At 36.7% G+C, this 24,564-nt stretch overlaps 1 protein-coding gene across 5 annotated transcripts; it reads left to right on the forward strand.

The window, feature by feature from the left end:
- The first annotated feature begins 1,441 nt into the window (after window positions 1-1,441).
- On the forward strand, window positions 1,442-24,323 carry LOC105054458 (transcriptional corepressor LEUNIG_HOMOLOG). 5 transcript variants are annotated; one of them, XM_010935963.3, is made up of 18 exons: window positions 1,442-1,699; window positions 1,856-1,957; window positions 2,107-2,204; window positions 3,471-3,580; window positions 3,682-3,989; window positions 4,077-4,149; window positions 4,238-4,343; window positions 15,608-15,657; window positions 15,738-16,043; window positions 16,348-16,422; window positions 16,805-17,035; window positions 17,120-17,261; window positions 17,354-17,463; window positions 19,109-19,258; window positions 21,423-21,578; window positions 22,076-22,192; window positions 22,377-22,574; window positions 23,836-24,323. In XM_010935963.3, exons 2-18 carry the CDS (start codon window positions 1,926-1,928, stop codon window positions 23,977-23,979), a joined length of 2,406 nt encoding a protein of 801 aa, XP_010934265.1. In that variant the 5' UTR covers window positions 1,442-1,699; window positions 1,856-1,925; the 3' UTR covers window positions 23,980-24,323. The 5 variants fall into 5 exon arrangements, with proteins under 5 accessions (XP_010934265.1, XP_010934267.1, XP_029123207.1 ...); XM_010935965.3 differs by having other exon boundaries at window positions 16,354-16,422; XM_010935964.3 differs by having other exon boundaries at window positions 1,452-1,600.
- Window positions 24,324-24,564: the final 241 nt, after the last annotated feature.

The raw sequence follows: 24,564 nt of genomic DNA on the forward strand, positions 1-24,564 counted from the left end.
TTGCATCATATAAATAATTATCAAAATATCATAAAAACTAATAAAATATCATAATAATATTATGATATTATATTGCATCTGATGAAAAGACAGGATGCCATTAACATTATCTGGGATATCATAGGATTCCATAAAAAAAAGATATTATGGTCAAAAAATATTTTTTTTTAAAAATCAAACTATATAAATACCTGTCTTCTTATTAATTATGCTATATGGTGTAATTTGATAAAATGGTGTATTTTTTTCTCCATCGGATTAGATGGATAATTATTATACTTGAGAAATTATTTGTGCACTACGGACAGTGCAAAGCCGCATGCATCACTCACGGTGATTGGTTCACGTATGGGGTTGAAAGATTTTTTTTTTTTACGCATCGTGCCCCGACCCTGCACGTGAGCCAATCAACATGGGTGGTGCGTGCGTTGTGCACCACTCGCGGTGCACAAAGAATTTCTCGTTACTCTTAGTCTAGAGAGGAGAAATTCTTTGTGCACCACCTGCGATGTAGAAAATTTGACATGGAGCATACTACTTCATCTTATTGGATACTGCTCTCCAATGCGCATTTAATATCTGCGATTTTACTTTTTCGTATAAAATTTTGAATGACAAAAATACTCTTCTGTTTTGACAAAATTATGACATCTAAGATGAAAATTATGACATTGTGGGTCAGAATGTCATAAGTTTCAACTTGGATATCATAATTTTATCAAAACAAATAGATATTTTAGTCATTCAAAATTTTAAAAGAATGATAATTTTATTGGATAAAAATACTCTTCGGTATTGATAAAATTATGACATCCAAAATGAAAATTATGATATTATGGATCAAAATTATGACATCCTGTAAAATATTAAAATTTCAATAAAAAAATAAAATTATAAATATTAAATAAATATTAAATATATATTAAAAAATAATAATTATATAATTCAATAAAATAAAAGAATGCATTCCACTTTAAATTTTCTGCATTGCAAACGGTGCACGGAGCATTTCTCCTCCAAAGAGTATGGTTCCTCGCTGGCCAAGGGTTGCAGAGTCCTGGACCTGGTGTCCAGTAAACGACAGCCCTTTTCACGCTAACGCTCCACCAACACCACTTGGCAGGCCCCTAATCTACCAGCACCCACCGTCCCCCACGTGCTCCTCAATCCCGCTCCCTCTACGCGGCAAGCGATGCGCACGTAGCGAGCTCCTCCGAGCCTCTCCCTTCGGTCATCCGCACCAAACGTCCGCATACAAACACTTTCAGGTTCAACCCAACCGTCCTATTTCCAAGGGTCGCGATCGTTCCGTTATTCACGAACGGTAGATCAGTCCTTACGCATATAGAATGATGTACGCATGCCTTGCAGGATAAGTTCACACCGGCTTCTTGAGCTCAGCTTCGGATCCGAACTTAAAGCACGAAAATATAAATTCATCTGAGATCTCTCTCCTCTCGTCTCGTGAGTCGAGAGAGAAACCGTCGCTCTCTCTCGGTAGAGATCGAGCTGTTCGTCTCTCCGAGGGATCGTTCTCGTATCCGAACCCTAGGCGTTCCTTCTCCGAGTGATCGTTGAAACCCTAGGCGTTCCTTCTGAGGTTCGGTTCTCTCCTCCTCGTCTCCTTCTCTGATCCAATTTCAAGTCTAAGAGGCGTTCGCGGGGGATTCCCAATTCAAGAATTCGAAGAGGGGAGGAGGTAGTGGCAGAATTCTGGGACTCGATTGGGGTTAAAAAAACAGTTCTTTAATCGAAAATCGCGTTTTCTTGCTACGATCCGTGTTGCTGCTTAATTTCTTCGATGAAGATTTGTGTATTATGTTTCTTTATAACGTTCGTGCTTGCTTTGGTGAAGGAGGAGGAGATCGAAAGAGTGACGTTCGTGCAGTGTTCGTGCGTTCGGTTTCGTGGTTTGGAGTTTCAGCATGGCACAGAGTAATTGGGAAGCAGATAAGATGTGTGCATCCGATAAACTTTACCTCTCTTTGTTTTCTTTACTTCCTTTGAATTCTTCTGTGTACTTTTAACATGGACTATTGGCAATTTACTGCTCTTAATGTTTCTTTTTTTAAAACCTATAAGACTCTTTTTTTTCCTTTTTATTAGGCTTGATGTTTATATTTATGACTATCTGGTGAAACGGAATCTGCAAACGACTGCAAAAGCCTTCATGGCTGAAGGAAAGGTTGCTGCGGATCCAGTAGGTAATAAATTTTATTTCTTCTGCATGCTATTTAATTCCTTCGTATGTTTTCATTTAGGTAGTTGATATTGAGGTTTCAGGACTAAACTTTCCTAGTGAGAATTATTGTGAATGTTGATGAATACACAAATCCTTCAAGAAACACGTTACACACACACACACACACATATACACACATACACACATAAGAAGGAGGAGATTCTCGCGAAGAAAAGGATCCAATTACTTCGAAAGAATTGAACGAGGAGCTATGTGAGGTGAAAATTTCATATACGGTTCTGTAGAGTGACAGTAAGGGTGACTTATCTATCAACTTTTCCACTATCACTCTAAAAAAACCAAACTCTGTGGACCGAGGAGAAAGGAGGCTCAGCGGGAAGAGGGTTGTACCATGAGAGAAGCAAGGAGGTCAATCTGCTTCAAATATACAACATGGATTCTTTATATGTGTGTGTACAGCATGATGCTACAGTGACTTAAATGTACAATTGCATGGACATGCCTGTTAATTCAAATTATCAAACCCACGGACCAGAACTGCTACTGATGCACTTCCTCCTTTTGATGGGTTCTAGTAAATGTTGTTTGAACATTGGCATGACAGTCCATGATGGTTATGGATATTGGTTGCTGGATTCCTTCAATGCCATAAAACAAGGTTAGGTGACACAACATTGTATTATTGAATTATGGGGCATTTTTGAAAGAATTGATGTTATTCATTTCAGCTTTTGCTTAGAGTCATCAAATCCCCGGCAAGCCCTAAGGGGCATGGTTTTCTAGGTTAGCAGATTTTTCAGTCTTAAAATTTTTAAATTGCAAACTGGTTTCTGGTTATCCAGACTTGTCTTTTTACAGTTTTTTCTTTTAATATTGGCTTTTTCTGAAGAATCTAGATGCCACCATGCACACATAAGAGTCTGTTATGGACCATATTTACTGGATATTATGGTATCATGGGCTTTGTACTGCTGTATCATTTATTCTGGTTCATGTCATTTTGATTGGTTAATGCTCGTCGATATGGATTGATATGGATCATCACGGACTCTATATTTTGAAATTGAAATAGCATAGCACAATATAATGCAATATAAATTTCTGTTTTGTCCTACAATCAGCATGTGTGGAACATGTTATTAAAGTCTTTTTTGTCCAAACCATGCCATTCCGTCCATTGGAACATAAACAAGGTTTACTAGAAAGTTCCTATTTCTGTTAAGAGATTTGCTGGGCAGAAAGGTAAGCTTAAGCTTGAGTTGTGCAGCAATTGATGCTCCGGGAGGATTCCTTTTTGAATGGTGGTCTGTGTTTTGGGATATCTTCATTGCTAGGACAAATGAAAAGCATTCTGAGGTTGCTGCAGCTTACATAGAGGTAAGGTTCCAAAGAAGTACCCTGTTTTGTATCCCACAATCTCTTTACCCATTCTAATTGCCTAGAGGGAAATCCAGTGAAATATTTTGTTTAACCTGCAGGCTCAACAGATGAAAGCAAGGGAGCAGCAACAACAACAGCAGCAACAGTTGCAGATGCAGCGATTGCAGCTCATGCAGCAGCAACATCCGCAAATGATGCGTAGGGATGCTAACCATCCTGCTCTTAATGGTACTTTAAATGCCATAAACTCTGATGGAGTCTTGGGGACGCCACCAGCAAGTGTATTAGCTGCTAAAATGTATGAAGAACGTATGAAGCATCCCCACTCAGTGGATTCTGAGGCATCCCAACAACTTCTTGATGCTAGTAGGATGGCCCTTCTTAAATCAGGAACCAACCATCCTGGGTAGTATCTAATGTTTCAGTGTCAATATTTTGTACATGCTTAATAGCAAGGTGCTGGTAGGTTATTCTTTCTTTGTTTCTAAGGCAGGCAACTAGTCCAAGGTAGTCCAGGCGTACCTGCTGCTCTGCAGCATATTCAGGCACGAAGTCAACAGGCAACCGTAATTACTTGTACCATCATTCTCTCATATTGCTCCATTATTCCTATCATTCCTTCGCTATCATTTATTTTATTTATAACTCTTGCAGGAAATCAAGAGTGAGATGGGTGTAGTGCAGAGATCCTTGCCCATGGATCCTTCTTCGTTATACATGCAGGGAAATATGCAAGCAAAATCTGCATTAGGTGCTGCCGGTAAGTGACTACCACTTAGAATAAACGAATTAATCTTTTTATCTACATGTTTTAAATTGGCATGATAAATGTGTCATGAGTATATAACCTGCATAACCTAAAGCTAGGATATGTTTGGCACTTACTGGTCTCACATGGTACATTGACACCAAACATCAATTGCAACAATTTCTAATATCCTGATATTGCATGGAGGGTGTTGTATCAATATATGTATTTATGAGCATGTACGGAAGGATGTTGCAGATTAGTGAAGTTATTGGTGCAAGATCATGCCCGTTAAAACATGCAGCTGTGACATGATAGACATGTGAACCACTAAGTTCGTAATTGTGTTTTCAGCAAGATAGAATATGTTATCAATTATGGAAATATTAAATGCTAATAGATCAACATCTTGGAAATGTTTTTTTTTTTTTTTTTTTTAAATTTAAAGAGTAGAAAGTTTGGAAATTTCCATGAGGTTAAATAAATGATATAGATGACTCAAAGTTATAGTAGGTAAAAGCAAGATTTTAAATTCCGTTGGACGGGGCTGTCCCAATTTTTTCATGGAATGGGACACACCGCCGACACTTGGGACAGAGGATGTCCCAAGGCATCTCGATTGGGATGCTGGGACACTAGTGGGACAGCCCTGTCCCAGCACATGGAATGGTATCTTGTCTCGGTGTCACACGGGATGTCCTGCTGGAACTTGAATACTTGGATAAATGTAGTTCTTTTTTATTTTTTGCTTTATTTCTTGCCTACAAGGTTAATTGGAGAAGTATAGGGCCAATAGTGAGAAATTCATAAAATCTTCTTAGCAAGTAAATAGTACAACAAAGTGTATGGAAGCTACACGGATTGAACAACATCAATATCATTTCCTGTAAGCTATTAACATCAATACATTTCCTTTTTTTTTTTTTTAAACCATATCCAAAAAGCATAAGCAAAGCTTAAAAGGATTACCTGAGACTGAAGGTATGATGGTTTATAGGATTACTGCAATTGAGATGTGGAGATCCAAGTGACATCCTTGTCGGACTTGCATTGCTCCACTACACTGGTGTTCTTTGATGTACTTTGGCATGGTTGAAACCTTCAGGATTTGATTTTGGACAATTAAGCAAAGAAAGGAAAAATGCTAGTATGTCAATGACCTAGTTGCGGAGCTCCATTCAACCTGAGCATTGAGAGGAGAAAGAAATTGGCCTGGTTAATTGTGAGGAATAAACAATTTTGCTAGCATACTCCATGTTCATCACTAGTGAAATTCGAATCATTAAACAGGCAAAGTTTGTGGAGCCCATTCTCATTTTCTTTAAATGAAAGGCAAGGAAATGTGGTATAGGGAGCCGAACCTCTTGAACAAATAACAAAATAAAACCTTTAAAACTATGGCACCTAAGGAGCAAGATGTGTTCACAGATATTGAAAGCTAGGGCATTCGAAGTCTTCTGAAATCTATGTAGAAGCATTAAAATCAAAGCAGAAAATATGGAAATCAACAAACCATCATAGGAGAGCTGTTTAGATTAGATCCAAATTGAGCAATCACTTCAAAATTGTTCCTTGGGAGAGCTCTTACTTGCCCTTGTTGTTGGGTTGGGTATATTGGAGCTACAAAGGTGGAGACTGCCAAAGAGGTAATATGGATGTGGTGTCTAGTATGGTAACATCATGCAAGCTGGAGTTGTGGGAGGTTAAAAAGAACCATGGGAAATAGAGTCATTAGAGTAGGTTCATTGGGTGTTAAGCATAAGTGCCACGAATGGAAGAAATGGGAATAGGATCAATTTTCTATAACCATTATTTTTGTTATAAGAATTACTGGTCTATAGAAAAAGCACAAAGGATTGTAGAGGATGGGCATTGTCATTTCATAGTGGTTCTTGAATGATGTGTGGCATAGCCTGTATATGCATAAAATGGATGTACATTTACTTCGTGTTTGGTTGGGATCATGAGAGGATATGAGGTTGGAAGGATGGATGGCCTCCATCTATTATTTGGTTCAAAAAAATTTTAGGAAGGATGAAAAGGATGGATTACCTATCGACCTTGGCCTATCAATTTTCATCCTTCTAATTATGAAAAGGAAAAGATGGTGGAATATGTGAGGGGTGGATTTCTGCATTGACAAAATTATCCCTCATTAATTTTTTGACAAAATTATGACACTTTTTCATTTTATTTATTTATTTATTTATATATATTTTTATTTTATCTATACTATTAATTCTATACTATTAATTTTATTACTAATTATTTTAGTTTTACTACATAATTTTCATTATTATAAGTAAATAATTAGAATTGCATTTTATTTTTCTATTTATATTTACTATTTTTAGTTAACTACGTATATAAAAATAATTGACTATTTAAATTAAATTATGAATTCATTAATTATTTACATTATTAATGTATAAATAAATTAATTTATATATAATTAATTTATAAAATCATTAATTTAATTTAATTAAAACTAGATATTTATATAATTTTTATATAATTATAAATTATAGAGATTGTAAGTTTATATTACTACTTTACTTCTTTAGTATGAATAAGTGTTATAAATTAATGGTAATAATATTTTTTTATTAAAAGATAATTTAGTAAAAATGTCATACAAATATCATTCAATATCCGTTTCGTTCTTTCTATACTAAATAGAGGAGGAAATCATTTTCATCTATTCTTCCATGTTTCAATAAACACGAGAGGATGGATGGAAGATGCATCCATGTTTCTCCCTCATCGATCTTTCCTCTATCCATCCTTCCTCTAATCCATCCTTCATACCAAATGGAGGGCTGGTACCTTTATTTTGATAATAAAGGATTCCATGTATGGTTAGAATCTAGAATCGAAAGCATTAATTATTTGTGCAAGGGCATCATGACACTTCTTGATAAGTGGACCTCTATTTTTTATATACACTTGATTGGTTTATGTCTACACCTTGATGCTTTATGTATATATCTTATTGCATATAAAAGTGTCATTGTCAACATTTGTTTAAGTTCCAATTATATCCTTCATCTCAAGGATTTAAGTATCAATGCATGTTGGCTGCGCCATTTGTATCTGATTGTATTGGTGGGTAATAGTACTAGTATAAGTGTATCGCTACCAAGGAATCCCGTACCAGTCGACATACTGATGGTAATGTACCAGTAACGAATCGGTACATGGTACAAGGGGCATACTGAGTGTCGGTACATCTTATCAGCTCTTATATCGGGCATATCGTCATGCAATAGATTGATACTAGTTTGGGATCTGCTATCGAGACGATATACCTTGATTGCTATAGCATCGATGCAAGGTGTTTGACAACCATTTTGCTATTCTTGCATAAAGAAGTGTATTTTGTCTAGGTACGAAACTTATCATATCGATCTATACTGTATGAATAAGGTACCGATATGATTTCTAGCATGATATTCCGTACCGATCTGAACCGACTAGTACACCCGGTACTGTATTGTATCGGCGGAGAACCGGTTTGGTTTAGGTCGATTTTTCAAAAAATCGGTCTGAACCGAATCAGTTCTCCACCGATACAATACGGTACGGGATGTACCAGTCGGTTTGGACTGGACCGAATTGGTCAGTTCGGTATGGTATCGGTCCGAACCGCTCGATATCGGGTGGTTTGGTCCGGTTCGATATGGTTCGGTCTGGTTCGGCTTGATTTTTTTTTTCTTTTTGGCCGTTGGATGAGATTTTTTTGATTTTCTTATTGCCGGTACGGGATGATATGGCATCGAATCGGCTGGCAACAGGCATAGATTTTGATACCGAGTCCACGAACCTTGATTTCTAGTACTAGTGCTTTAAGTCTTGCTTCTTTTGATCTTTCAACTCTTTCTCTGGCCACCAATTACAATTAGATGTCTACTAAATTATCATTTAATACACCCTTTCTCTCAGTCTTTCTTTTGCTTTATTACTTCCTCATGGCTTTTCCTTTGCCTATTGCTATCGTTATCCAAGCCCCTCCTACCTAAACCCTCTGGCTATGCTTGCCGCCATGCCTACTCACTCGTTGCTTTAATTAGCAACTCCAAGGAAGAGAATGCAAATGCCCAAGACAATGCAGATGCTTGTGAAGGTGAAAGCATAGATGTGGTTAGAGAGGCTGAGGTTGGTTGTTGCATCATGGAAGTACTATGCTGGCCCATGATGTGGAAGGGTCAAGAAGGAGGTGCCGGTGGAGCAGGAGTGGGTTGAGGTACTGTAGTCCTTGAGGTGGTGGCCAATCACATTCAAACTTGGGGCAGTCTATGCCATCAACTGCTTAGGATGACATAGGAAAGTGGATATTTCCTTTGTTAGGGAGAGAGACATTGGGCAGCTATGGAATTCCAAATTTTTTTATTATTTTGCTTTTTGCTATTGTTTCCATCCCTCAGCTTGTCCATGTGTTCTTTGATGGTGGTTTGCTCAAGTACTTTGTTCCATTGTTTTCCCTTTTTCTTATTTTTCTTTTGCTCCTTGAGACTAGGTTTCAAGGATGCCGATATATTGAAATAAATATCCTAACTAACAAATCCTCCAATATTTTTAATTTGCAATGTTTTGGAATAAATGATATATGTGATGGTAAATAAAATAACAACATTATTTGCTCAAGCCACTGTTTATAAAATAGGTTACATGCTTTTCAATTGTTTATATAAGAGAAATAATTTGTGAGTTGTTAAGGAGTTTGAAATCAAAAAATATATCTGATGAATATTGAAAACTTATGACCATTCTTGTCCTATAACATTTATTATGACAGAATAATTGATAAGTAATGATCGATATTGTATTATATTGTATTTGAATGGGCGTGAAATTGAAATAGTGGCCATTGTAATGTTACTTAGGCTATTATGTGAGGTCATCAATTGGAATTAAAGGTCAATACAATTGAAGTTAAGGAGAAAGAAGGGTGTTATTTATGGAGAGTTTGGCAGCAAGAATTGTGATTCATTGTCATATCCTTATATTCAATTGTCATGATTTCAGTATTATTGATATATCCCCAAACAGTCGATCCCATCTTGAGCCCTTCTCTACCATTATAATGGTAATGGTAATTGGTACTTGTCCAGTGAGATTTTTGATTGAATTTCCTACAAATGAGATACGATCTGCTATGATTGTCCATTAATTAATCATTTTACTATTTACATAATTGGTTATTTTTTATATTAAGATGAAAATAAATATATAGCTATTATCATTTTTTTAGTGAATAATGAAGCAAGCAAATCAAGTTGTTCTTTATGTAATGTAATGATTTTCGTAACAATCTAGCAAAAAAATGATTGCCACAACGAGGTGACTATCTAAATTCTTAATATACATATTATAATCTAATGGAAGACCTTCAAAACAATTAAAAAAACCCTTATTTTAAACATAATTGATTACCAAAGATGTTCTGGTATATGGATGCGGACCATCACAGTGTTATCACAATTGCGCAATTTGTGTGACACTTAATACCTTGCCTTTTCAAAGTTCCTGAGTCAATATAATTACGTTAGCATGAAGAGATCACATTAAATGTAGCCCTAATGTCAATGGAAGAATAAGGAGATGCAGTTTAATTAGTAGGTAATGGCTTTTGTAGGAAAGATGAGGATGTTTGTAACCATGACATGTGCTCTAAAAAATTTTAAAAATGAATAGTTTATAAGAGGCCTCCTCTAGTTGCTCTCCTATGCTGTAGTCCAAGTCATCCTTTGCCCCCAATCCCTTCTTTGCTTGACTCCTCATCAAAGCCTTCATCTCCCCATTTGCTGTTGCCACCCATGACATGCACCTTGATGCTATCTACATCAGTCCCTTTCTCCTTTGCCATGTTGTTGCCCTGGCGAAGCTATTACTGTTTGTCATCTAATCACGAACATTACCTCCTTCCTTGTATTTTTTTGCTGACTTAGCCACCATTCTTTGCTCCACTAAGCCCTCCATCCCTTCTTTTTCATTAGCGCTCACCCCTCTGCTGCCCATTTAAAGAGATCGAGGAGCCTGGTGATGGGGTTGAGGCGGTGCCAATGTCATCATGCCCACAACATCAGAGGCCATGGAGTGGGAGGAGCTCATTGGGGTGATAGGGGTTGGTAAATGGGATGGCTGGGGCACTACACATGGTCGTGCATAGTGGGTGTGTGATTTCCATGAGTTCACCATGAATCTGGAGGTATACAGGGACATGACATGATAGGAGAATGGTGTAGGGTGGCGGCCAATAGGGATGTTAAGATGGAGGTGCTGCTAGATAATAGGGTGGCCTCAACTGTCGCCGTTGCATAGGGGAAGAACTTGACAAGTCAACTCATGACTAGGTTGATTGAGTCAAAACTAAGGCTGCCAAGTCAAAAGTCAAGATAACTCAAGGTGTATCCAAAAATGAGCAACATTTGATCAAGCCTTGTTGAGTCTTTCATGACTTAGTTGAATCAGCTAGTCAAAAAAAAATCAGATGAGTCATGTTTTCAAGACCTTAACTTGGTCTTGTTAGATCTAATTTGTTCTTGTTAGATTGAGTTGTTGCCAAGTTGGAGCTAGTTGTTGTCAAGTTGACCTAGTTGTGGATAAAGTGTGGGAGTTAAGGGTCATGAGAATGATGTGAAAGTGGGATCTTATTCTTTTGCCAATGCAGGATGGGTACAATCTTTTTATGTGTGTGTGTGAAAGAACTAGTTAATCAAAATAATAAGCAAGAAGATCATAAAAACTTTGGCATCTCTCTTTTTTGTGTTAATTTAGAGTTTGCATATTTTTTAGATTAAATGTCTTGGGCATGATTGATTTTGACAAATTGGAATATAGGAAGACATTTTGGTAATGTTATTCTTTCATTTGGCTTTGCATGTTGTTGCCACCATTGAGTCTATAACATATATATTCTTCATTATTTGTAGAAGATTCAAGCATATTGAATTCAAATTTATTGTTGATATTTAGATCAATTAGATGTTTTTTAGTGATTTTTAGAAGCATGTATGTGTATTATATCTACATGTATATACATGTATGTGTTTGGGTCTATGCACACACACACACATATTTTACATGTATACAAATACACATGTAGATATGTCTATATATGTATACACACATACACATTTGCCTATTAGACACACACACATACAGACACACATATATATGTTTACTTTTTTACATCTATAAATGCATTCACCCAAATTGCCAAGTTGACTCATCCAAGTCAAAAAAAAAAAAAAAAAAACAAAAGTAGAGGGTGAGGCAAGTCTGAGTCACGAGTTTTCCAACCTTGGTGGAGGACACCTACAAAGAGCTGGGATCTCTTAATTTTCTTCTGGTGGCTTTTGAGCTTTCATACAAAAGTTGAGACCTATGAGCTAAATCCTTTCCAAGGAGTGGGGAGTATTGGAAAGTGGTTATCTAAAAACTTGTCATCAAATTTTAGTCAATGACTAGTGTGATGTGTTGTGATGGTCCCTTTTGAATTAGTTAAAAAGATGGGATTTATTGTATTTATGACTTATTGTTGTGAGGCACAACTTATCGAATGCTGACTAGGTGGGAAAAGTCATGTGTGTGTTACAACAACTACTCGTGCCAACAAGTCCATGAGATTAATTTTAGAATATAAGGGAATTGTTCCATCTCCATGAAATTGCATAAGAAATGGAATTTTTGGCTTTGTGAAATGAAATTTGTGAAGGTCAATTTGGTCAAGTTTCTAAAAAATACAAATCATTAGTCTTCTCAGAACAAATGAGAATTCCTAGATCAAGTTTTGGGTACAATAACTAGAAGAGCATCTAGTGCATTATGAGGCTTTGGGACATGATGAATCTCATCAAGTTTCAAAGCATCAACTTGTTAGCAATGATGAAGAGGTTAATGCCATTCATTATGCTCATGACTGGTTTTGAATGAAGAGGTTTTTCCCTGTTATAATACAAAGGAAAGAAAAGATGAATATCATTTTTTGTACAACAAGACACAAATAAAACAAACTCTTGATTGGAATTCTCTTCCTGCATTTGACTTTTGTTTGGATGAAGTTGCCTATTATTCACAAATCTCCTCTTTGTTGGTGATTTATCTTTTAGCAAAGATGAATATAGTCAAATTCATAATGGAAGTAAGTTCTGGTGCTTCACCAATGTTCCAATCTATTTTCAAGAACTCTCAATTGAAGAACCAGTTTTCATAAATGATCTGATTCATTAAAGGATTTGATTGAGTCATCAGTACCAATTTCAAGAGGAAAATTTAGCTATTGTGCTTTTCAATTTTTTTCGTCTAGTCAACAGGTGTGAAGATTCCTATTTGCAAGCAGGATTAGGGTCCACATCAAGTCATCTATCAAATTTTTACTTGATTCAAGAAAAGGTGTATGTAAGAATTATTTGCTGGTTTTCTTTGAACAAAAATTTCAGAGTCAGATCACCAATTACAAGTGAAGATTGTTACTAAAAAGTGGAAATTGGCAGAACTTTTATCGCTTTTCATTTTCCCCCATTATTTGTCGGCATTAACTAAGTCCTTTAGTTATTTGTTTCATAAACTCTAGAATGCAAAAGACCTAACCCAATATATGTGAGAGAAAGGATCAAAGGATGGAAGGTTGCCAGCTTTAGATAGCGGAGAGAAATGAACTTAGGTGAAGAGGAGTGCTGGTAAGCAAGAAAGAAAAAAATAAACATTGATATGACATATGGAGGGGGTAGGGAGATTGGCTGTGAATGGGGAGAGAGGAAGGGGTCAGTGAAAGCAATGATAATAGAGGATTTATTAGGGGTGAGGTGTAAAATGGACTAAAGAGAAGATTGTGATAATTAAGGAAAGAGAAAAGCCTGTGTGGGAGGCTGATTAACTAATTAGAGCCCATTCCCTTTTGCAGCCATACTTTCCTCCTCTAAATCCATTTATAATTAGGAATTTTATTTAGTGATAAAAATATTAAATGTGAAATGTGGAGAGGGAGAGAGCGGCTATTAAGGAGATATAATGAATGAACTAAGCAATAATAGGAACATAATTGATAGGGGATGGCTAGGTTTCAAGATTCTGATATCTTCAAGTAATTTTTCCCTTAGAAACTGTTTGTTTCCTGTTATAATGGAAATAGCAATGGTTATTTGCTTTGATCAGCTTGTCCTAAGTTTATTAGGTAATAAAATATTGGCTGTTATAGGAACAGTTGTCAACCATCATAAAAAGAAATATGGTAAATAACAGGAAACTGTCAGTGTTTTGTCTGAAATTATGGTTCACCAAATAGAAAAATTATTTTTACACCTAAAATGCAAATCTTAATTGGAAAAATATTTTATGAAGATGAATAGTAAAAATGTCATGGTTGTTATTCCTATTATATAACGATGGGGCCTCCTCATCATTCTCGGTTGATACTTTTAAGGTACATGTCCAATACATGTCTTAAGTATCGTAGCATTCAAAATTAAAAAGCATTCTGGATACTGCTCATATACACTCATGATACTTCTTGGATACTTCCAAGAATGGGGAGAGGGTCTTTTTCCTTTGTTTTTCTGTGAATGTTGACCTTTTAATGATGAATGGTTGATTTTGGAGTTTGTAATGTTGATATTAAAGTTTGGAATATGGTGTGTAGTCTGTGGATTTGAATGATGACTAGACGATGAGTTTGTTAAAGCTGATCTTGATATTATACATACAGACTATTTTATTTTGATAGCCTACCATGCTTTGTAGATTCTTTTATAGATATGAAATACATATTTATTTATTTATTGCTGTATCCTGCCCATACTCTATATTCTGTTTTTCAAGATATGCCGTATCCTAGCCTTGTCATATCTGTATCTTGCTCTATTTGTATCTTATATGCGTCCATGCCTCCTAGCTGAAATGTCATCGAATGGAACTGCATTATTATCAAGCTTAATTTTGATGCATCTTCCTTGAACCTGCATCAAGGCTGAGAAAGTAGAGAAAAATAATTAGGAAGTTATTTATAGTATTGACCAAGTGAAAATAGTGAATATGACATCAAATACCTTTAGCATTGTTTAGATGGCAAAGGGAGAGTAAAATATTGTAATATAAGGTGATCTACCTCATGTGTGCGAGAGATGGATCCACTGGTTTTGCATGTCTTTCCTTAATGCATGCTCCTCTCAGTGAATCTGGGATCAAACCTAGGTGGCTATCCCATTGTAGTTCTCAAAAGTAATAATGAAGATGATCTACCTTGTTTCCTTCTTTAATAGTACACATAAGTATGTTGGTTAGAACATACAAATATTAGCGGAATTTTTCAACGACTAACTGCTTAGATGTTACAGGCACCTAATGCATGCTAAGTTCGCATGATGATTTGGGCCATCTTGGCCCTCCCCCCCCACCCCACCCCAAAAACAAATAAAAAGACAAAAAGAAAACCCAAAACTGTAAATTAATGACACTGCCTTTTTGCATGTTACAAGTCACTTGTTTTATTTGCATGTTGTTGTTTACCCAACTCGTTGATCAATATCATGCCACTTTGCATGAACCTATACCATACATAGTCCAAATTTGGACCATTCAGCTGTCTTTGCTTGCTAATTCAAGCGGTACAATAACCATGTCTTCTTATAATTGAGCCAACAATTCTACTAATCTATGTCTCTACCATCAGAATAGCACAGCTCCTAGGCTTACAGGAAAATGTTCCGTTATCCATCACCATCTAGATGGTCAAGATCACCAATTACCACTACTATGATGAAATTGATGTTGGAAACTTGAAATGGTTTTGTAATATAGCTCCTTTGCAAAACAAACTGCAGAAATGTCTCACACAAGAATCTGTTTGAAATAATCTAACAACCGGTTTTATATATATGAAAAATAGTTTACTTGTTGATAAGCTAACCACATGTCATGTACTGAGAATGACTTTGCTATTTCCTTTTTCCCTTCTATCTGCCTTTTTCGGGATCATCGATTCTGCAAAATTTGATCACGTTTTGCAGTCTCTCTGTGCCTGCACTCATCCTGCTGGTCAAAGTTGTCCATCTTTTTTAGATTTTTTGTGCTAATTATCTGCCATCTTTGTATAGATTGGATTTGGATAAGTGTGTTGAAATTTTTTGCTGCGATATTCAATGATTTTTTTAGCCAAAAAAGCTTATTGAAAAAAGAATATATATTCTAGCTATTTAAAAGTGAAATATGGGCATGAGTTCAGCGGGGTATTCACAGAATGAAACTTATATTTACCCTTGCCTTGTCCATTTCTACAGTATTGAACCAAGGTGTTAGTGGTCTCCCATTGAAAGGCTGGCCTCTAACGGTAAGAATCGTACAGGAATTAACTTTAATCATTTGGTTAGGCAAACTTATACTGATTTTAGAAATTTATTGCATCTACAGGGAATTGACCAGCTACGCCCAAGTTTGGGTGCACAAGTGCAAAAGCCTTTTATGTCTACTCAGAATCAGTTTCAACTTTTGCCATCAAATCAACAACAACAATACTTAGCACAGGCCCAAGCACAAACTAGCCTTGGCAGCTCACCCAGCTACGGGGAAATGGATACACGAAGATTCAGGGCCTTGCCTAGGGGTGGTTTGAATGGTAAAGATGGTCAGCCTGGTGGAAATGATGGATCAATTGGTTCCCCAATTCAATCAAACTCACCAAAGGGTAGACAGGATCAAGCTGATTATCTAATGAAGGTTAGTTTTTTTAAAAGTAATCTCATGAGTCTAATTTTGTTTCCTCCATCTGCTTCTTATACTGCCTCTGTTGTCTATGCTAGACACTGACAAATGCCACCTCTGTCTACTTTTGCATGAAGTCTTTTATTTTTTTATTAGTTCGTGTCAGGTTAACTGTTTTGATGTTTTTTTTTGAACTTCGAGAATTTTTTAGTTCTCATGCTAGATCTTTTGGCCTTTACATAGTTTTGAAGTGCATTAGATATATCTATTTAGATGATGATCCTTGGATCTCTATTTTGTACTGAGTAAAAATTATTAGTTGAAGGTGGCACACATGCAGCAAGCCTCTAATCAGCAACAACAGGAACTGCAACAGCAACAACAATTGCAACAGGTGCCAAAGTCATACTTATCTCTCCCTCTTGATTTCTGCTTTCAGGTTTTTTTTTTTTTTTGCCAAGTTTGGTAGCTGTTCAGCAATGATAATCAGCTATCAAGGTTTTAAATTCTATGGGATGGGGCTGTTCACGTTTTTCCATGGAATGGGGCGTATCGCCGTCCCAACACTTACGACATTTGGGACAGATGATATCTCAAGATGTCCCAATCGAGATGCTGGGATGCTAGTGGGACGGTTCTGTCCCGATATATGGGATGGTGCTCCATCTCGGTATTCTGTAGGATGTCCTGTTGAAACCTGAATCCTTGTAACTTATGCTGCATAAGCTAGTTTTCTTTTTTAGGTAAAAATTTATTTATTTTTTTCATTTCTCCAGAATGCTAGGAAAAGGAAACAACCTACTTCTTCTGGAGCTGCAAACAGTACTGGTACAGGAAACACCGTTGGACCTTCCCCCAGTTCCCCTCCATCAACTCCATCTGCTCATACACCTGGTGATGGAGTTGCAATGGCTGGTAATTTGCAACATGTGAATAACATGTCAAAAAGTTTAATGATGTATGGTACAGATGGAACGGGTGGACTTGCTTCTTCATCAAATCAAATGGTATCTCCTGGAACAATTTTTCATTGTCATTTGCATGCAAACTAGGAAAATTCTTTCCAATTCATTTGCATATTCGAACAACAGGATGACCTGGAGCATTTTGGGGATGTTGGTTCTTTGGATGATAATGTGGAATCGTTTCTGTCACATGACGATGGAGATGCAAGAGATATATTTGCTGCATTGAAAAGAAGTCCTGCAGAGCACAACACAGAGTCTTTAAAGGGTAATTTTCCTTTTCTACCAGAAAAAAGGGTAATTTTCTTTAATCACATCAGTATTTGTAAATAATCATTGACATGTTCAAACTCTGTTTAGGTTTTACCTTTACTGAGGCTGGTTCTAACCGTACAAGCAACAACAAAGTTCTTTGCTGCCACTTCTCTTCGGATGGGAAGTTACTGGCCAGTGCCGGGCATGAGAAGAAGGTAAAGTAAATAGCTTTTGCAAGAAAGACACTGTCATCAATACTAGTATCTCTATGACACTATGGAAGGCTTAGTTTTGCGTAAGTGCTGATGAAACTGTCAGAATATGACATGTGTATTGAGCGTCATATTAAGCAAAGCCAAATTCAAGGATCTGTCTCCATATGAATAGCAGTAGAATTAAATCTTTTCAATCAATTATAGAAAGTATGTTTTGGTTCATATTTCATTATAAAATAAGTCCTCCAAAGGATACACTTAACCATGTTTAGATTCACAGTCACATGCCTGCACTAATATAAAGTGCTGCCAAATAAATGATCAATGAAGTTCCACAAGGATGTTGTTGGGTCTTGCATGTGCCAGCTTTTTAAAACTTCACTTGTAGTCTGTTAGATTCTCGATATGGTCTGTTTGTTGTCACATGGTTGGCTATGCAATGATTCTTATGTCCTATGATACCCGAACTCTTCGTTTTGCCCCTATGTACACATGTCATCACGACATGATATCGACACAGACATGGGATATGGATCTGACACACTTGCCAGTTGGACATGACACTCTAATTAGCTGGCTGGAGAAGAAAAAGAAAGAAATTAAAAGGAACAAAGGAAAGAGAGAAGAACAAAAAGAAGTGAAGCAAAGAAGGAAAGAAGAAGAAGAAGAAAGTAAAGTAAGAGAGGAAACAAAGAAGCAGAAAAGGAAGAAGAGAAGAAGTGGGGGGGAGCTGGAGGGGTACCTGGCGTTGTGGTAGAGAGACAGTGGAATAGCAGAATGGCATAGTGCTGTGAAACGGAGACGGCAGGTTTGAGATATGATAAAAGGGGCTAGGGTTTTATTAGGGTGCAGCACATGTGCATGTGGCCTTAGTTGCTGAACTGACTGTCAATGATGTTTAGCCTCTAATGATTGAATATTTTTTATTTTTAATCCTTGGTTTTATGACAATTTGAATTTTAACCCTGTCTATGCATTAGTATGTATAAAAGGACTTGAACATGGGTAAAAATAATGCCTAATTGTTGTAAGGATTTACCATTGAACGCTAACTGCAAAATAGCAACCAACGTAATGTGTCCATATACCTGCACCCAATCTGAATTCATTTGCTGTGATAGAAGATAGGGGCATATGTAGGGAAAGGAAGAAGAAGAAGAGAGGACTGAAGAAATTTAGTGTGAAATGGAGGCCCCAAAAGAGGAAAAGAAACAACAAATCCTTGTTCTTTAAGCCATAAAAAAATTGCAATTAAATACCAAATTCTAAGAAAATAGATTTTAAAAATCCAAAACTATACACCTGAGAAGAAGTTGAGCCTTGGGTTTGTTAGTAGAGAAGTGAGATACAAGTAGAAATTATATACAGATGCCCAAGACTGAGAGAAGAGGCGTCAATCCTTTTCTTTCTATCTGTGCATCATTTATTCATTAACTCTATTTATGAATTACTATATCATTATATGCTCTCCTGGTATGTCTTGCACTGTTGGTTATCATGATGTAGTTTTACATGATGTGTCTAGCTGTCTTCAAGTTGCATGCATTCATTCTGTAGAATTTATCTTCTATGGAACTTATCACAGTGTTCTGTAATTAGCACTTGGAATTCTAGGAGACTTACCATTTTATCTTTAATGTTACAGGTTGTTTTCTGGAACATGGATACTCTGCAAACAGAAAGCACACCTGAGGAACACTCCCTTTTTATTACAGATATTCGTTTTAGGCCAAACTCAACTCATCTGGCTACATCTTCCTTTGATAGAACTGTGCGACTTTGGAATGCAGCTGAAGTAAAAATTCTCTACTTCGACTCCTAACGGTGTTTATTTTTAGTTATTTTCTAGTTAATGCTTGCTTTTATCTATACATGTAAACTATATCATCTATTGCTTAGTCACATATTTCACCACCATATACAAGAGCATGAATTTGTGGAAAATTTTCATGGTTTATTCCCAAAAGCAAAATGCTGAAGGTCATCAGTCCTGTCACTGCTCAGTTCACTTGCCCTACATAGCAGTCGATTATTGAGGATTTGTACCTGAGCCATTACTGAAATCACCCACCTCCTATGTACCTCACCAATCCTTAACTGCCTCATGGGACCGGTGTGGACTGAGTGGTGAATTGAGCTTTTGATCTGCAGTACTCTTCTCAAAGTATACCTGCTCTGAGAATACATGTATGCTAAAATATCCATTTGGATAGACTTGGAATGAGTCCCCTCGGAATCCTAAATCAGTTTGAATCTCTGAAGGATCTGAAAGCAGCATGGTTGGAGAGATATCATTCTTTTGCTCAACAAAAAAAGAAAAGGAAAGAAGAGAAAAGAAAAGACATGAAAAGATTATCTCTCTGACTGTTACAGGGGCAATAATGTCCTGTGCTCAAAACAACCCAGTTTGCATAAAGCCAAAAGCAACTAGGGTTGAAGTGGACCAGATAATATCTATTTGAATCCGTCTTTGTATCCGAATTTATCCGGATATGGATAGAAATTTGAGCATCTGATTAATATCTATATCCATATCCATATCCGTATCCGTATCCATGTTCGTCAAAGAAAAATGAATATAGATATGGATAGATAACTATTCGATCCGTATCTAAATATTCGATTCTACTTATAATCCTATTTAATTTTATATAGCATTCATTAACTTTTAAGAAAGATATATAACCATATTAACATGCTATTAACTAGATTTATCATCCATTTAGTAATATTTTTTCAATTCTATGGTCATAAAGTTTATTATCCGACTTATATCCATGTTTATATCCATATTTCTAGTATTTGATTTGTATCCGTATCCGTTTAAAATAAATATAGATATGAATTTTTGTATCCGACTAATATCTGGATTTGTATTTGTGTTCGTCAAACAAAACAAATATGGATATACCGGTATCCGATTCGGTTTGAGCACTAAAGGCAACTCATGCTCTATCTCTCGTTGGTTCTCAATTTACTTTGTTACTAGTTCGTTACATGCAACGTATGTGCAAACAGGTGGAGTATAATAGAAAGAGAAGAGTTGAAGCAAAAAAAGGGGAGAAAAGAGAGCGACAGACTAAAAAAATAAAAATTGCAGGTGGAGTCAAAGTGAGGCTGGGCCTCATGGTGGAGTGGAACTCAGGATATATTGTGTTCATTCATGCTAACTCCATTGCTTTTACTTAATCCTCACAGATTCCTGTATTAGCATCCTGTTTGTGAGTTACTTCTTTGCTTCTCTCAGCATAGGAGACAAATCCTCTGAGAATAATATCATAGACTTGACTCCCTTGGGGTTCATACATTTGGGATAAATTTATTGGGCTCAAAGAATGCTTCTGCATTAACCTTAGAGCTGCCTGCCGTTAAGCATTAGTTATTACTTATGGAAGTTAACTGTGTCAACTATGCTTATTTGGTAGCAGTTTGGAATTTTGTCAAGCTGAAGTTGATTTATGCTGATTAACTAAATAACAAAAGTGGTAGTTCTGTCAAATGCTGATAGGTCGTCCAATATTGTTGGAGACAATTCTGCTTGTAGTATAACACATCAAATTAGAGAGATATGCCATTGGTAAGTCATGTTTATCATTCATGTTAGTGATGTTTGAATAAGATGCAAATAGTGGCGGCAAGAGGAAGATGCTAAAGCATGTCTGTTTGGTGCCAATTTTGTGTTCTTATTAGGAAAATCTTCACAAAAATCCTAATTCAGAATGACTGGCAGATTAACATGAGTTTACCATAACATAAAGGCCCAGTATTTCCCATTGTTATTGCTTGTTATAATACTATATGTTTTCATTATCATTTAATATTATAATGCCTGCACGCTGGCATTCATAATTCGGGAATGTACTTTTAATTTTAGCTTGAAATACAAGTTGGGTATATGCTAGTCAAACCATTGCCTTTCCTGATATTCTTTCTTCGCAATTGTTTTGTTGGTTTTGTAGCCAAGCATTAGTTTGCAAACATTTACTGGGCATGGCTCCCAAGTGACATCACTAGATTTTCATCCAAAGACGACAGATCTGTTCTGCTCTTGTGATGGCAATGGTGAAATTCGGTACTGGAATGCTAGCCAATACTCATGCTCACGTGTTTCTAAGGTTGGAATTGGTGCCCCCATATATACATATGTACATATACATACATACATAAATACATATATATACATACATACATATACATACATACATACATATATAGACACACACACACACATATATATACATATACGCATTCATATAGATATATATACATATATACATACATATATATATATATAGAGAGAGAGAGAGAGAGAGACACACACACACACACACACACAATTTGAGCTACTGTATTCTTGGAGTTAATGATCTAAACTATTTGGGAAACAGGGTGGCACGGCACGGGTAAGATTTCAGCCACACACACACACACACACACACACAATTTGAGCTACTGTATTCTTGGAGTGAATGATCTAAACTACTTGGGAAATAGGGTGGCATGGCACGGGTAAGATTTCAGCCACACACACACACACACACACACACACACACACACACAATTTGAGCTACTGTATTCTTGGAGTTAATGATCTAAACTACTTGGGAAACAGGGTGGCACGGCACGGGTAAGATTTCAGCCCAGAATTGGACATCTTTTGGCTGCCGCTGCAGAAAATGTGGTGTCCATAATTGATGTCGAGACAGATATGAAGACACGCACGTTACAGGTGCTCTTGCATGATATTATTGCTTCTAAGTTGTACTTGCTGGGGAATAAATATGATGAGACATCTTGGATACTTTCTCCATATGATAGAATATACCTGGTCATATGAATATACCTGGTGAACCATTTGATATCTATCTTTATTTCCTTGTTTATCATATGCGAGTTTTCTTGGTAAATTGCAGGGTCATAAGAAGGTGGTGCAATCTGTTTGTTGGGATGCAAATGGAGACCATCTGGCATCTGTTAGTCAGGATTCTGTTAAAGTCTGGTCCTTGACATCAGGGGAATGCATTCATGAGCTAAGCTCCAATGGGAACCAGTTCCATTCATGCATATTCCATCCAAGATATCCAAAACTTTTGGTTATTGGAGGGTATCAGGTAAATGTGATTCTTGAATCATCTTGTTGGCTTGTAGGAGGAACAATCATAGAAACTCTTTTCTTTTGATATAAGCCTGCCATCATTAGGTTGCCAGATAAAAGACATCATGCTTCATTGGACATTTACATCATCCCTATTGCATCTGTCTCATAAACATCAATTTATAGAAACTCATCTTTTCTCAATTGCTTTAGACACTGCAAGTGAAACACACTAATATTTATGATTTAGCACTTACAGTACTTGCCTGTGGTTTTGGTGCTAGATCTGTCAAGTACTTGACATGGCTATAAGAGCTTTGTTGTTATTAGCAAAAAGTACATGTATATTGATTTTGTTATTCTGCTTTCTCCAGCTTAGCTATACCTATTCTTCAGTTTAGTGGGAACCCATTCTCTGTAGGGTGAAATTAAATTAACAGCAAACCTCAGGGATTCTCAAGCTTTTAGTATTTCTGATAATTTTATTGGATGAGCCTGAAGTCTTGAAGTGTGTAGCAACCTCAGGGATTCTCAAGCTTTTAGTATTTCTGATAATTTTATTGGATGAGCCTGAAGTCTTGAAGTGAGCTACACAACGTTGTGTAGCCCTGTTCCATTCTGAGTTCAGGGGGCCGTGGAGCATAAAGCTCATAACCTCTCATCTGTGCCAGTAGATTGTGTCAGCAGCAACTGAAGTATGCCTGGTACACCAACAACAACTCTTATGTTCTTTTTGTACCCATCACAAACCCTTTAGATGTGTGTGCACATGTGCGTGTCTATGTTGTCCATGTGCTTGTGTGAGGGCTGGTAGGCTTACCAACAGATGGTGCGTTCCACACCATGAGCTCATGGTGTCATCAGAAGAGCAAGGAGCAATTGTTGTGCTGGCCCCAGTTGATCAGGAAATCTGAAATTGCTCCATTAAGTGAAAAAGAAAATCTATTTTCATTTTTTTTTGCTATATTTGAATTTTGGAACGTGAAGGAAAAACAAAAATCAGGGGGAAATGTTGAATTTGGCAATTTCCTTTTTCACTTCATTATCCTTTCTTTCAACAAATCTATTGTAGCCCTAGCGCCTGGATTTTCCTAGGAGGGTCCATCCTTGTGAAATTATCCCTCTTAAAGAGATGGCGGCCTTTTTTTATTTTTTCCTCTCAATGTAGTAATTCGTTCATATATGTTGTGCATTTTTCACTTGCAGGCTTCAGGAAAGGCGTCAATAGGCTTGAATAAATTTTGCTGACCCTAATTTTCTGGTTCAAATAATTGCAGACACTGGAGCTGTGGAACATGGCTGAGAACCAGAGCATACCGGTTCTGGCACATGATGGCCTGATTGCAGCTTTGGCTGAGTCACCTTTCACAGGACTTGTTGCCTCAGCAAGTCACGACAAATCCGTCAAGATATGGAAATAGGCGAGTTCGGTGACTGAACCTTTTTATGGCGACATTTTGCTGTACAAAAAGAAGTGGAAAAGGGAGGGATGATATGCAGTATTGTGTTTTTATTTGTTTGTTGATTAGTTGGGCTTTAAAGGAAATAAAATCGAAAATTTGGTGCTCTGGCCATTGGTAGTAGCAAAAGTTCCTTGCTCCGAGAGGTGAAAATTCTTAGTTATGTAACATTGTAGTACTATACTAGAGAATATTTATGATGACAGAAGAAAGCAACAGGCTTATAGTTCCTTTTTTTTTTTTTTTTTAAATTTGTAGTGACATATTTGAGTAATTTGTATTATCAAACTTTGCTGGTTGGAAAACTTTGGGCATATTGAAATTTTGATTATACATATCATGCATCTGCATCTGGATGGGATGCATAAACTTTACAAAGTAGGAATTATTATGTGCAAATATTAGGAATTTCCGTTGCACCTGCAATTGTTAAATGTGATTGAACACACGGGCTCTTGGAGCCTAGTTGATTAATAGAAATAGCACAGCGCATGCGTGGTGCAGGACACTAGTATTCAGCATATCAACCTTTTTTATATGAAATGA

Source organism: Elaeis guineensis, chromosome 11 (assembly GCF_000442705.2).
Source record: "Elaeis guineensis isolate ETL-2024a chromosome 11, EG11, whole genome shotgun sequence".
In the NCBI taxonomy this organism is placed as follows: domain Eukaryota; kingdom Viridiplantae; phylum Streptophyta; class Magnoliopsida; order Arecales; family Arecaceae; genus Elaeis; species Elaeis guineensis.